Below are 14,082 nucleotides of genomic sequence, written 5' to 3' on the forward strand. Positions count from 1 at the left end.
GATTAGAATGGAATAGAGCTTTATTGTCATTGTACATGTACAATAAAAGTATGGGTGCTCCACACCAACTGTGCCAGAGGGAAAAAAAAAAAAGAAAAGAAAAAAAATCGGGCATGTATGTTGAGGGTCAAGCTCGATGCAATACATAAGCGTCCTGAAACAAAGAGTAGGTGAATGACTGTGCAGGAGATAAGAAATATTTTTATTTAAAAATATCTGCAATAAAACACACATTTACAAATATTTGGAAACAATTTAACTTTGCAGCTAGTACTAATATTGTGGAGAATTGAAGCGTGGTGACATGTTACAGCAGAAGAGAAAATTTAAACTAAACCTGTGTTTGACCATTTTGTGTTTAGAAAAGGGAAATGAGGTTTTTTTTCAGAGATTTCAGCTGAACTTGTGAACTGATCCATAGGAGGTAAGCTGCAATGAGCTTGCTGCCTCAGAGCTTTTAATTCAGAAGTCAGGGAGGAAAAATATAAAAAAACAAAAACAAAAAACAAAACAAACAAAAACAGTGTTGGGAATTTCTTAAGATATAGAGTTACATGTATGAAATAGGTAACAATCACACTGGAATCTACTGTGCAGGAAATAACATTATTCTCCATTAAAACATGATAAAAATACACAAAAATAAAACATTTATTTACATTCAAAAATATTTCATCAAGCCCCAAATCACAGTGCACCTAAATTGTGTTGTAACTGCTCTTAAAGCATGTTCCTCACTGCAGCTACTATTGAGAGTAAAAGCCACTTCATGGATAATCAGAGTGTTTTGTTTTTTGTTTTTTTTTTTAAACTGTGGCACTCCTCCTCAGTCCTCATTTATGTCCATGCCTTTGGCCTTATTTGACAATACAAACTAAACTCCTGTCTTTTCTTTGATCCAGCCACGGAATTTGGTAACTGTTGTATAGATGCCTGGTTTGTTTCTGCGAGCACAGCCATCACCCCAACTGACCACTCCAGCCAGGAACATACGATTGCCGGAAGGACAGGACAAAGGACCCCCAGAGTCTCCCTAAAGCAGAAAAATGCACAGGAACACAGGTAGACATGTTAGCATAGAGGCAATACATGGGGATGGTGTGGGGATATTATGAATATCCAATTATCCTCTTGACTTCTGCAGCGGGCCAAAAATGAAAATCAAAACAAACACATTAATTCTACTTTCTAAGGTGAAATTCCTCTGCTTACCCCATTGTATGAATGCATGTCACATTCTATTCATATACTATTCATCAATATATCCAAGACGACCTAAAACTGTACATGTTCTCTCATGACATTTACAGATTTAGTTCAATCAATTAATTCCTCCATCTACATCATGCCACTGTCTGCAGCACAAGCAGGGTTTTTTGTGTTTTTCCCCAAAAAAACAAGAAAGAAGAAAAAAAGAATATCAAAGTACCTGACAAGCATCAACTCCTCCACTTAGAACACCAGCACAAAACATCCGAGATGTGATCTGGCCCGCCATCAAATCGTCACACACAGCTTGGTTTATGATTCTGACTGAAGCCTTTTGGAGCACCACTGCAGCAGATCCTGAAACAAACACACACACACACACACACACACACACACACACACACACACACACACACACACACACACACACACACACACACACACACACACACACACACACACACACACACACACACACACAAAGAGGAAGTCACATCACTGGGCATCTTTAAAAAGTTGAAAATGCTTGTATTACAAGTGGTGTTTATATAAAGACATATAGTAGTTTACATTGGCTGATTTACAAGGTGTGTACAAACCCAAAGAATAATTACTAAAACTAAATCTAAAACACAGAAAAACAAGAGAAATTATTTCATTTTATGCTGATTTAATGTGTAATGTTGAGCTCAAGTTCAGGCTTTTATATTTTTAGTTTTGGTGGCTACAAATATTTGTTAAAGTGACAAATCATTTACTCACCTCCTTCTCGTGTGGCACCCCACCCAGTGATCCACACATCCTGGCCAGGTGGAAACTCATGTTGCGCAGCTGGCAAGCAGATGGGTTTTATGTAGTCACTGTAGGTGACAGGACTGTCCAGCTCCATCAGGGCGATGTCATTGTCAAAGGTGTAGTGGTTGTAGTTAGGGTGAGGTATGACCTGCTTCAGATTCCTCTTTTGAACTGGACTTTCTAACATTTTCTGTGTATGAACGCCGAGGTAAATTTCCCAAGAGCCAGGCTGGGAGAGTCTGAGGAAGTAAGCAACAAAACAGATGAAGGATTTTATTCACGGTCTCAATTATTAATGAACTTATAATAATTAGCATATTATGTGGCACTATATATAATTCCCATTATATGGCATTTTTAAAATATACTTTAAGTCTGATTTCTCAGTGCTTGTTGAATATAATAAGATGCAAGTCTGGCTGTGATAACTGCTTGCAAAATGGCAAGGGCCGAATTATTTTTCACCACATTCAAGGATTTTGTTGCAATTTAAAAAACGTTCAATTTACATCTTTCAAGTGAAACTATTAAATTCATGATTTGCTTATTTTAGCTTTATTATTTAAATAATTTAAGCAGTACCTGAGGCTTTTCTTAGTTTTATTAAAGTGTATAACAGAGTTGTTGTTATACTGACTGCGTACCATACTCTACTCTATGTAAAGATATTTAAAGTCTTGAAAAAAGGGTAAATTAACTGAAGTCACACAGAATTTGTAAACAACTTTGATTTTTCTAAAGTAGACTTAAAAATAATGTACTGAGGACAAATATTAAATCTGTTATACGCCAATGGTACTCATTTTCATTCATCTGGATTATAAGATCTTCTAAATATGTAAAATAGGAACAACAAGCAGAGACAAATAGCTCTCATTTTACACAGAGAGAATATAAGATCGTATTTTTCACAAAAATCAATGTACTGTGTCAAAGAGAGACAAAGAATAGGATAAGAAGTTACTTTAAAGAGTTTTCATCTTGCACACAATGGGCAGCAGTGACCAGCCATTTCGGACTGATGAGGGATGCGCCACAGACGTGACCGTATTTTTTGGCATGGAGGCTGACCTGCCAAGGAAACTCCCCTTGTTCTGCATTCTGACCACCTACAATACGTTGGGCCCTCCCACGTGTCCCACAGTCTGCAAAGTAAACAACAAATCAGTCAAAGGGCTGGTGCGCTGCAGCTTATTGTGAACTGGGTGGAGCTCCACACCTGTTTGGATAAGACAACCTAAACTGCACAGGTGAAGGATGAATGATTAATTTAAATGTGATTTTTTTGTGACATACTGCAGTTCTCCTCATCAGATCCATCACCACAGTCCGGCGTCCCGTCGCATTCTGGATTCACTTTACTGATGCATTTATTGTCTTTACATTTGTATGTAAAATCTGTGCAGCCTACAGTTAAACCTAAGGAGAGAAGAAAAGGAGAAAAATCAATCCAAAGCTAATTCAATCCATCTCTAGCCATTTCTCTCTCGCTCTCTCCCACCATCTATCTATATGTATAGCAAAGTTGGGCTTATCTGTTGTACCTCCTGTGGCTTTTGTACAGTCTTGTTCATCTGTTCCATCCCCACAGTCGTCCGTTCCATCACATTTCAGCTTCTCAGAAACACATTTGCCATTCTTACACGTTATTTGCCCAGATTCACACCCACCTAATACAAAAAGTAACAGGCATGTTTAAGCATTTCCAGTGCTGATATGAAACATACTCCATCAATGTTACAAGGCCTTACAATCCAGCTCATCTGTGTTGTCTCCACAGTCATTCACGCCATCACATTTCCAGAACTTGGACTTACAGAATCCATTTCTACAACTAATATCAGTGGGACTGCAGCCTGGGAAGGGGGGGATAATGAACATTAAAATGATTCTCAGGATGTGACAAATCCTCTCATAAGAATAAAGAGAGCAATTAAAAAAAAATGTGTAGTCTTAGCATCACGACTAAATGGTACTTACTGCATTCCGCCTCATCACTCATGTCTCCACAATCATTCCAACCATCACATCTTAGTGCCGGCTTAATGCAGTTGTTATTTCTGCACTGGAACTTGTCTGGACAAGCTGTGAATGGCATGGTTAACATGAGAAACACTGTCCTAATTTCAAAGAATACTCATTATTTGAAAAACTAAATTGCTTACGATTTTGGATGTCAATGGCCTCATATTGTGCCAAAAAGCCCTGGTCCACACGAGACTCATCAGAATAAAACACCACAGTCATTTTGTTGGTGCTGCTGGTTTCTGTCACTGACCCATCAGGTTTTTCTCCACACCATCTGAAAAAATGAAATGTACTAGCAATGACACACCTGCTTTGTTCTGGCATTCCCGTTTTTTTAAAGCACAACAAGGACTCACTTCTTTCCGTTGACCTCCACATAGTCTTTGTCACAGTTTGGGTTTTTCTTTCCCAGCTGGGACAAGAGTAACCTTTTGAATACGAGCTTCACTACCTTCCCAGTAGGGACCTTAATGACAATAAAAAAAAGATTAAAACTACATCCCACAATGGGATGTGATCTTCAGGGGTGGTACAGAGCAGAAATATGCATGAAACATGTCATATTGTTGAGTAGTACGCCATTTAAGGGACTGACCACTCACCTCTATTAACCACTCACATGTAGTTTTAGGAGGGTAGTAATTTGGGTAGTTGGGAGAAGTAAAGTTGCCTTTTGAACCTATCAGCTTCTCACCACATGCTATAGCTGTTCAAAAAAAAGAAAAAAAAGAAAAGAAAAAGATGCATCAGCACAAATGTCAAACACTTAAGTTGTTCCTTAAAAAACTGCAGGTAAACTTTAACTCCTACCTCTATTTCCTGTTTGAACTTGTGAGACTTGTGCTCTAAAACCTGGGAAGGACTGGTCATGAGTGGCCATTGTCACCAACATTACATTGCCAGAGGACAGAAAGCTCAAACGTTTACTAGGTAAATATTTGCCACACAACCTGTAGAAAGCAAAGAGAAAACAATAACGCTCTGAACACACTGCTAACAGACTGATACACAAGGAAGATTTGGTCCTTTAAAAAGCACATATTTCACTCTTTCGTGACATGGATTCATCCCCTGCCTTCCTTCACGTGTGGTTAAATTACTTTTCACTATCGTTCAATGTTATGTATAAAACGCTTAAAAATCAGCTTCTTGGCAGAATTTCTTTTCACATAATAAGAAAATGTAACAGTGCATTACCTCTGAAAGTGACTCATTTTTCAGCAGAGGTTATATTTAGCTTCTCTACAGAAAAATGTTTACAGAAAAGTGTTTTGCTATTGCACTTATCTCATCAGGGCAGAAAAACCACTACCCACACACTCGTAAGTCCTTCCTGCGGAAAGCTTTCTGTTTTCTGATTACATGTAGTCTTGGTTATAACTAACAGTTACATTTACAGCTTCAGTCAAAGTGCTCAACAAATTCTGAACAAATTATTTGCAAGTGCTATTAATCTAAAATGAGGTTTAACCAACATAACCGCACCATTATGTACAGTTCGACGAGAGTTTCTTAATAAGTAACTCCTCCAAACTTAAAAGCAAAATATGCACCACTTAATATTGTACCATAAAAACTAAACATGTTTTCAGCAAACAGGGAACTGAGTGAAAAGTGTCTGCTGCTACAGATTGTGATAAAGGGGTTGCTTGATCTCACAACAGTGAACAGTAACCATATACTGTGTTCACTGCACATATGGAGAACAGGAAGGGCAGTTAGGAGATTTAATACCTAAGAAAAACAGCACATCAGTAATTTGTGAGTATTTTGTGTTTGAGACTGGAGACGTGCACCAGAAACAGGTACTGCAAAACCTGTTGCACTAAAGTTGTAACATCTAGCAGAAACGCAACCAACTTATACCGGCACTTGAAAAATCACCACAGGCTTTTGCATGAAGAGTGCATGACAAAAAAAGTCTGGCGAAGAGTCAAGTGAAAGTGGTGCTCAGGCTCATGGTCACAAACAGCCTGCAATTACTGCATCTTTTGCCAGTTTAACTCAGTTAGACAAGAGCAGCAAAAGACATTGGGAGATGACTAATGCCATAAAACACTACTTTCGAACTGGTTTCTGATGAGTGATGGACTCCGCCAGAGCCGACCTTTGTCACCGATTCTGTTCAGAATTTTATGGACAGAATTTCTAGGTGTAGCCAAGTGGCTTTTACTCGGGTGGTCTCAGAATCTCTGCTTTTCGCAGATGAGAGGTTTCTGTTGGCTTCATCTTTATTTCATTAAGTTTAATTTTGTTACCGTTACTTTTCAATTTTACTTAAAAAGATGATTATGTCATTTTCTATCATCTTTATAAATATTACTGTACATTTAGAATTTTTTCCTGAAGCTTAATTTGAAGAAACTCATGAATCGAATTGGAAACGAAATATCGGCCAGAAAAATAACAATTAGATAATTTCCTAAAATTTTTAAGCTGCACTCCAGAGTTTACTAGCAGATTGTTAGCAGTCAAAAGTACCAAATTTACACTTTAGTAAAAGAAATGTCAATGCAAAAGCATCAGCAGGTACATGCTTTCATATTTTACTGTAATCCTTCAGTGAGATCAGTAGTATTTCATTGTTTTACAGAAAAAAAATGAGCTCAATGAAGCGCAATAAAAATAAAAACATGTAAAAAATTGGTGTGATGATCACGATGATAAATATTAACATAATAATAATAATAAAAATTATAATAATAATAATACCAGATGTAGCAATGTTTTTTTATCTGAAGGAATCTTGAAACTGATGTTTTAAAGGGCTAACTCACTCTTGCATAACCAGACTCTCGATGGGCACCAGGGAATCGTAGATTTTGATAAAATCATTCTCGCAGCTCTCTTCCAGTTCAAATGTTTCAAATACCAGCTTGACTACATAGCCGTGGTCAGCTCTCAGCTGCCACTGGATGAAGGTGTTAGGAGGATACGGACTGTTGGGAAAACCCGGTGACTCGATCTGTCCTACATAATCAACCTTGGCATGCTCTGCAAACTGCAGATTATCTGAAAGAGAAACATTAAGATTTAGAATTTAAGCTTGTGAATCACTGTCACACATTTTAAGACAGATATATTAATATTAATATTACTAAAAGTATGCAAATGAAATGTAGTTTCGTTAGTGGTCATGACCATTCTGCAGTAAGCTTTTTCCATTTTTTGATGTAAGTGAAACTGAATAAAAAAATGGTTATTTATTAAAAAAAAAACAAAAAAACATTTGGTATGGAAAAAAGAAGTAAACAAGCGCCCTTTTGGTTTCTACTCAACTCCATGGCAGAAAAATGTTCTACTCTAAAAAGAGACTAACAATAGTGAAGAAAGGTGTCGTCCCTGGTAACATGTTCTATAGTGTAAGGTATATGTGGTTTACTATTTTCGGTCTATGTAGAGGATTTGTTAGTAGCACTTCTACTGAAATGTTAAAAACAAAAAAACAAAACTTGAACACTTACCCTTAAAGGATCTTAAAAACATGCGATCATCCAGAGCTGTAAAGTTGAAAAAAAAAAAAAAAAAAAAAGAGAAGTAAAAAGACACAAGGTTAGGACTGACTGAAAAACAATCACAACCAGATAGAACGTGACAACTGACAATATAACAAACAAAAGTGTATGTTTGATATAGAATGACAAGCAGTTGCTTTCACTGTACCTGAAGTGACCACATTTTCAAAAGTCAATTCACTGATAGACATGCGCATTTTTTTCACTAGCTTATCTACTGAAGTCATTTCGTTGTCGACTGCTCTTTCTTGCCCCACGGGGATGTTGAACTCAGACAGGTAGTAGGCAATGACGCTGCCCTCACTAAGAGCAATGACAGCAGGGTTAGAAACAACAAACACATGACCATTACACACACATATACATACATACATACATGGCAAGTGTGAAGGATTTATTCCTTCACACTTCATGAGCTTACCTGAAGGCCTGAACTGTAGACTCGCGGTAGTATTTTGACAATAGAGGACTTTTGGAATAGACGACTTTAAGCTGAAAAGAGATTGAAGCAAAATCATAAAAAATGAAATGAAATGAAAAATGAAAATAGTGTTGACACACAGAAGTTGGTGGCATTCTTACCTGTGAAATCACCTGCTTTGCTAAAGCCTTAAACTCTGGAGTGTTGGAGTTCTCATAGTCGTTGATAAATGCCTGGTTGGTGATCCGCATGGACCCGCTGTACATCCTCTTGACCCGCTGGTGTTTACGGACTATAGGATAACAAAAGACTCAATGTGAACCACGGCACAAGAAACATGCTTAGTATTCACTACTGCTTCTTCTCCTATGCCAAGTGTTACTGCTGTTACTTCTTGTGGCTTTCAAATGTTTCTTTCTCTCATTGAGATTTAACTATCCCTTCAGTAAACCCTCGATTCTAGCTCTTTTAAATCACGAGCTTTAAAACTGTCTAAACTTGTGTAGGTTTCCATGTGCAAACATACAAGCAGAATAAAAAGTTATTTTTGAACTTTTGAAAACCACGTATGCTTATATATTTTTACACATTTATAGAAATAAACTTGGGACTGCATTTGTTTCTTGAAGCTTGTCAGATTTCGGTGAAATTTGATGCAACAGATTGAAACTGTTAGAGAATTACAGATGGGTAGAGATGACTCATGCATGCCACAAATATAGGAATGATTTAGTTACTTAATCTTTAGCAATAAGCTTTCAACCTTGTGTTTTTTACTGTAAATTTAATTTTGTTTTTATGACATTTTTTCATTGTTTATCTGTAGCAGAGTGTGTACCATTCGTTCAACGCTGCAGGTTTTGAACAAAATGTACGTGCAGTACATTTGCCTATTAAACAGAGATGTACTTACAGTGGAAATGCCAGACTAGTATTCCAGCCATAAGAGCTACAAGAGCGGCCAAGATCACCACGCCAATCACAACCCCAATTTTCCCTGGGTGCTTTTTCTTCTCAAGCCTTTTGATGTCCGATGCTTGTAAGTGGAAATCATTATCCCAGTCTTTCTCCTTGATGAAAGACAGACAGTTGAACAGATGAGAGAAAGATCAACATGTAAAACTCAGGTGCATTAATATCAGCCAGCTCTAAATATTAATCAAAATTACAAAGGTTTAGACTTGTGCAGATAAAGGTGCAAAGGAGAGCAAAGCAAAGCATCTCACGCCCTCATGAAAATATGATCATAAAGATAAGCAACAGCAGCAGACAGCAAGCCAACACTTGCGTATTTAAGGAATGTCCCTGCTATTGGTGACCTACATAACTGTTCTCAGATACAAGAAGTGTGACACATTGAAGCTTGAAATGTTATAATAGTTTTCTTTTGAAATAATTTTCCAACTGAAAGAGACATTAAAAAAAATCTGTGAGCAAAAAATTGGCTCGTGAGCAACAGAAAAGAGAGATTCACTGTCTTGTGCTGTTAATGAATGAAACGAGAACTTCATGCCATGACTCATGCTCTGCTGTTACCTTTCAGAGGTGAGACTGGGGGGGAGGGAGTACAAAGGTTTCAGCATGTAAAATCCTGTCAAACCTGCTTGGCGGCAACTACTCACAAACAACATGTTTCTGTAAGTGCTTTGTGTAGCGTAACATTAATAAAAGAAATAAAAGACTACGACATGCTTTAGCCTTTTTTTTGCTTTATAAACCACTGGAAAGGCTTTCTTTCTGCCTGTTTAAACTTGAAGCTCATTATATAATTAAATAATATATTATTTTCCATTGATGAGGTCATGACTCAAGCATATAAATGTGCTGCTTTGGCAGAATAGTTATTTGTAAAGAGCAAGCTTTATATTTGTCACAATTAATCATAATGTTAAATGCTAACTGAAGAGTTTATGCAATCTATATCCACTACATTGTTCTCATGTGCGGATTCATTGATCAAGTTGCAACGTAAAGGGTCTAGGTTAATAAAAGGAAGAATATATCTCATAGAGCCCCATCTACCTACTACTACTGTGGTTGCCTTTGCAACAAAGATATAGTACTAAGATCCATTCATATATGTAAAAACAGTGTATTTAAACTCTTCGTGAAGCTCAAAATGTAAGTCTTAGTGTTAGGTTAAACTGTTAGAGAAAATTTCTTTAAATGGCCCAACATCTAAAATGTCAGGTTTTAACAGAAAATTGCTAATTATACTTGAAGAACACATACAATCAGCCCCAGCCTCTCTATCAACAACCACGACATGCACGGTACAGCAAAGCAACGTAGAAGTCAAATACCATTCACACCTGCTCCACTGTGCAAAATCTTGACACTATAAGGGACTAGAGCTGGGCGATATAAGATTTTTTCATATCACGATATGTTTTTTTCATTTCAGGCGATAACGATATCTATCACGATATAAGCCAAATAACTATATTTGTAAGATTTAAATGTGCCGTTGCTCACAAGTAAAATGTGAAATAATCAGCAGCTTGTTTTTATTTAAATATTTATTTCCCATAATAAGTTCAACAGGGTAGATGTACTTAAGGAACATGAGACTTTTTCAGATAAATAAAGGCAAATATTGCAAACTACACAAAAGGCAGCCGCTAAAGCGTTTAAGTTTCAAAATAGAACAAACGAAACAGACTAAATTGTCAATTCCACTTAGAAACAAAATATTAATTCTAAAAATAAATCTTAGTTTGTTTTACAGAAGAACAGACAAAACTGACTAACTTTTGTCAATATCAAATAAACTGAGAACTAAAAGGAAATTCTCAATCTCTCCTTGTTGTATAGCTTAGCTTTTCAAACAGTTTTAACAGTTACTTTAGTCTGACAAAAGCCGAATAACGAATTAGCGCTTCCAGTCAGAGACTGAGGCTACGTCCACACGTACACGGGTATTTTTGAAAACGGAGATTTTCCGTTTTCGTTTTAAAAAATAATCCCGTCCACACATAAAGGCAGAAATGAAGGAAAACGCTGCTATGAACATGCCAAAGCAGCAGGTGGCGCTAGATTCCTAACCGTGCAGAAATGTTGGCCAATCAGAAGTCTAGAAGCCTCGGTGGGAAAAAGTAAACAAAGCTGGGGCATAGAAGCAGAACCGAGTCATATGTGTGGAGGGACAGTAACTGTGTGTATATGTAAGCATTTAAACACTGCAGAGAGTAGAATTAACAGTAACAGTATTGTAGAAATTCATTTCACCGAAACAATAACGTGGCGCACAGTGTGACGTCAAAAAATGCGCACACCTTTGACACTGCGTTTTCTCAGTTTTTCTAGTCCACATGTAAATGCAAAAACGGAGTTTTCAAAAATATCCACCCTGGCCGGAGTTTTTAAAAATCTTCGTTTTCAGTGACCAAAAACGCGTGTGGACGAAAGGTGCAAACGCATAGAAAAATCTGCATTTTCAAAAATACCCGGGTACCTGTGGACGTAGCGCACGCACCAGTTTATTGTATTTCCAGACTTGCTTTCGGCACAATTTACTACAAAATTTACTACTACCACTCTGTTTTTTGTCAGACTTGAAATAGCCGAAATACCTTCACACTACGGAACTTCTATGGCTCTTCCGTTTGACAATCTCTCCGGCATTGGAACCATCATCTGTTTTCTCTTCGGTCACGCTCGGTTGATTTTTCTAGTCGGCACACTCATTTCCTCCATTACCCGGGCGGTACGGTGGCTGGCTGCTTCCCAAACAAATACACATGTGCGGCTTGGCACTTGTGCTGTACGTAACAAGTCACGTGACGTGACGCTGCGGCTGTGATTGGTTCGGCTCTGCGCTACTTAATTTGGATTGGCTGTTTTTTTTGTTTTTCTTTTTGTTTTTTTAAGAGGACAAGAGCGGCGAGGTCTATCGCGATAGGTTAATTTTTCTATCGAGAAAAAGTTATATCGCGATACATATCGTTATCGTTCTATCGCCCAGCTCTATAAGGGACTAATCACACAATAACACGTTTTATTTATCGACACAATGTTACGACGTAGAGTATTCTTGGATAGATAATAATCTACAAAGGAGAATGACTAGAGTGAACAAGTTGAAACAAGGTGGAGGAATTCAGACAGCAACCTTGGGAGGGCCAGCTGCTCTGGGAACTGTGAAGGTTCCTGGATGTTTTTATGTCCAAACCCCTCAAAAATATATGCCGAAGTTACTTGATGAAAAGAAGGTTATCTAGAGTTTTGAGTACTTTTTGTCGACAGGTTCTGAAACAATAATTTCTGGCATTTTGCAGATTGGAAGATTCCATAGCTCATTTTGTTGAGTGTAATTAATGAGCTTTGGGAATGCAACCACATAAGCAGAATTATTAGAGTTTTCCATACATCCACCCATCCGCTTCCACTTATTTAATTCCTGGGTTGCAGGGGGGCTGGACCCTATCCCAGCAGCTGCCATAAGGCGAGAGGTGGGGTACGCCCTGAGAGACAGACACTGTCACATTCACCCCTACGGGCTATTTAGAATCACTAATTAACCTAACCCCGCAAAGTGCCATTCTTTGGATCACGGGAAGAAGCCGGAGTACCTGGAACAAACCCACACAGACCCAGTGAGAACATGCAAACTTCACACAGAAAGTCCCTGACCAGACGAACTCAGGATCTTCTTGCTGTTAGGGAGCAGTGCAAACCACCACCAGCTTTTATTAATTTCCTTGTAAAGGTTTGTTTTTGGCCATTATGATACGATATTATGATATACTGATTACATTTGTAAGATTTTAGAAGTATAGCACATGCATGTTACTATATTAGAATACAATTTACACAAATACTGAGTAACTTGTTATTGAGTCTCAATAAACAGATGCACAAATAACTGTGTGGCTATGTGGCACTGATTGTCTCAGTGTGTGCATTAATCGATGTCTAGATGCTCATTAAATACTCTTTAGCTATTAATTACTAATTTTGGTGATTTAAAAAGGTGAAAAGCTGAATAGGGAGTGTGGGTTGCTCAATCAACTGCTCTCGTCTGTACATGAAACTGAAAACTGTTTCTGAGTATTGAAGTTCTTTTCCACTCACTAACTTGTTTGTCTGTAGGCAAACCAGTTTTTGCTGAGTGAGTCAGTCAAGATAGCACAGCTTAATACACTGACATCAAGTAAGTGTGTGTGTGTGTGTGTGTGTAACACAAACACAAGTAGCCTTATACTTTAAGTCCGAAAAATTTGCTGAGTGGAGATGTTTCTACCCACACGTCTTTCACTGTATTTCTACGGCAATTTGGTTGACTTCGTCTATGCATGAGTATCAGGAAATAAGTAAAAACAATGTGAAGCCCCATCACTGAACAAAAAGAAGCAAGTGACTTACCGACGCTGGGGTGTATCGCGGCCCACTGCTTAAGTGATCCATCTTGGGGTCACTAATCAAATGGAAAACGACTTCAAACGTCTGAATTTCTCCTCCTCCTCTTCGCCCTACCACTCCTTCTAAAAGCCAATTTCCGAGGTGAACCTGCAGGCCTTGTTTTTTTTTCTTTTTCTTTGTTTTTAAATGTGTTAATTCGACAAATAAAAACAAAAAACAAAAGAAAAATGTGTTTTTGTCCTTAAAAAAAGGCTCCTCTCAGTCGAGGGGTTCGCAAATGTCTCCCTGACGAGAACGCGTCCCCTACCTTCGTGACAACAGGTGACTACCAGACCAAACAACCTAGGGAAAAAAAACTTTTTCCGGCAGCTTCAGGTTTCTGTCTCCACCCCACACACCTGTAACGACTTCCTGTTTACTTGACACGGGCGAAACATATGAAATAAAATAATGGGAAATCTATTAGATTAGATATAGATAGCGCGAGAACTGGCTTTTCTTTAATGGTGGCTGTTTTAGGTTTCACTGTAAAGGAGAGGATACACCTGTTTACGAGGTGGGGCTAGAGTTCAGGTATTCATTCAGGTGAACTGCGCTTCCAGTTCTTGGAAAAACGCTTTATTGTGATCTTATATTTGGGATTTCTACAAATATCAGCATAATTAAAGTAGGACAATGATTTAATTGTGTGATTTTTATAATTATGTTAAAGCTTCACTTATAGTTAGTATCAGTCATGTGATTGCGTGGGCT

General features: G+C 37.9%; 1 protein-coding gene across 1 annotated transcript; it reads right to left on the bottom strand.

Moving 5' to 3' along the window:
* Positions 1-183: 183 nt before the first annotated feature.
* On the bottom strand, positions 184-13,778 carry st14a (ST14 transmembrane serine protease matriptase a). Its single transcript, XM_080890311.1, has 19 exons — positions 13,333-13,778; positions 8,882-9,038; positions 8,130-8,260; positions 7,969-8,039; positions 7,696-7,850; positions 7,497-7,532; positions 6,810-7,044; positions 4,843-4,982; positions 4,635-4,738; positions 4,389-4,498; positions 4,170-4,306; positions 3,985-4,089; positions 3,756-3,860; positions 3,549-3,674; positions 3,301-3,423; positions 2,969-3,149; positions 1,972-2,243; positions 1,430-1,566; positions 184-1,033 (listed from the first exon to the last, which is right to left on the bottom strand). The coding sequence occupies exons 1-19, from the start codon at positions 13,372-13,374 to the stop codon at positions 875-877; spliced, it is 2,526 nt and encodes an 841-aa protein (XP_080746437.1). The 5' UTR covers positions 13,375-13,778; the 3' UTR covers positions 184-874.
* Between the last annotated feature and the right edge of the window lie 304 nt (positions 13,779-14,082).

The sequence above is a fragment of the Rhamphochromis sp. 'chilingali' genome (genome assembly GCF_963969265.1).
Source record: "Rhamphochromis sp. 'chilingali' genome assembly, chromosome: 8".
Classification (NCBI taxonomy): domain Eukaryota; kingdom Metazoa; phylum Chordata; class Actinopteri; order Cichliformes; family Cichlidae; genus Rhamphochromis; species Rhamphochromis sp. 'chilingali'.

Excerpts from the sequence above, each read along its gene's own strand:
- st14a (XM_080890311.1), bottom strand. The coding sequence starts at position 13,374 with ATGGATCACTTAAGCAGTGGGCCGCGATACACCCCAGCGTCG. Across the intron at positions 7,851-7,968 it reads TCTACAGTTCAGGCCTTCAG|TGAGGGCAGCGTCATTGCCT; the intron begins GTAAGCTCATGA and ends CATTGCTCTTAG. Across the intron at positions 1,567-1,971 it reads GGGTGCCACACGAGAAGGAG|GATCTGCTGCAGTGGTGCTC; the intron begins GTGAGTAAATGA and ends TGTTTGTTTCAG.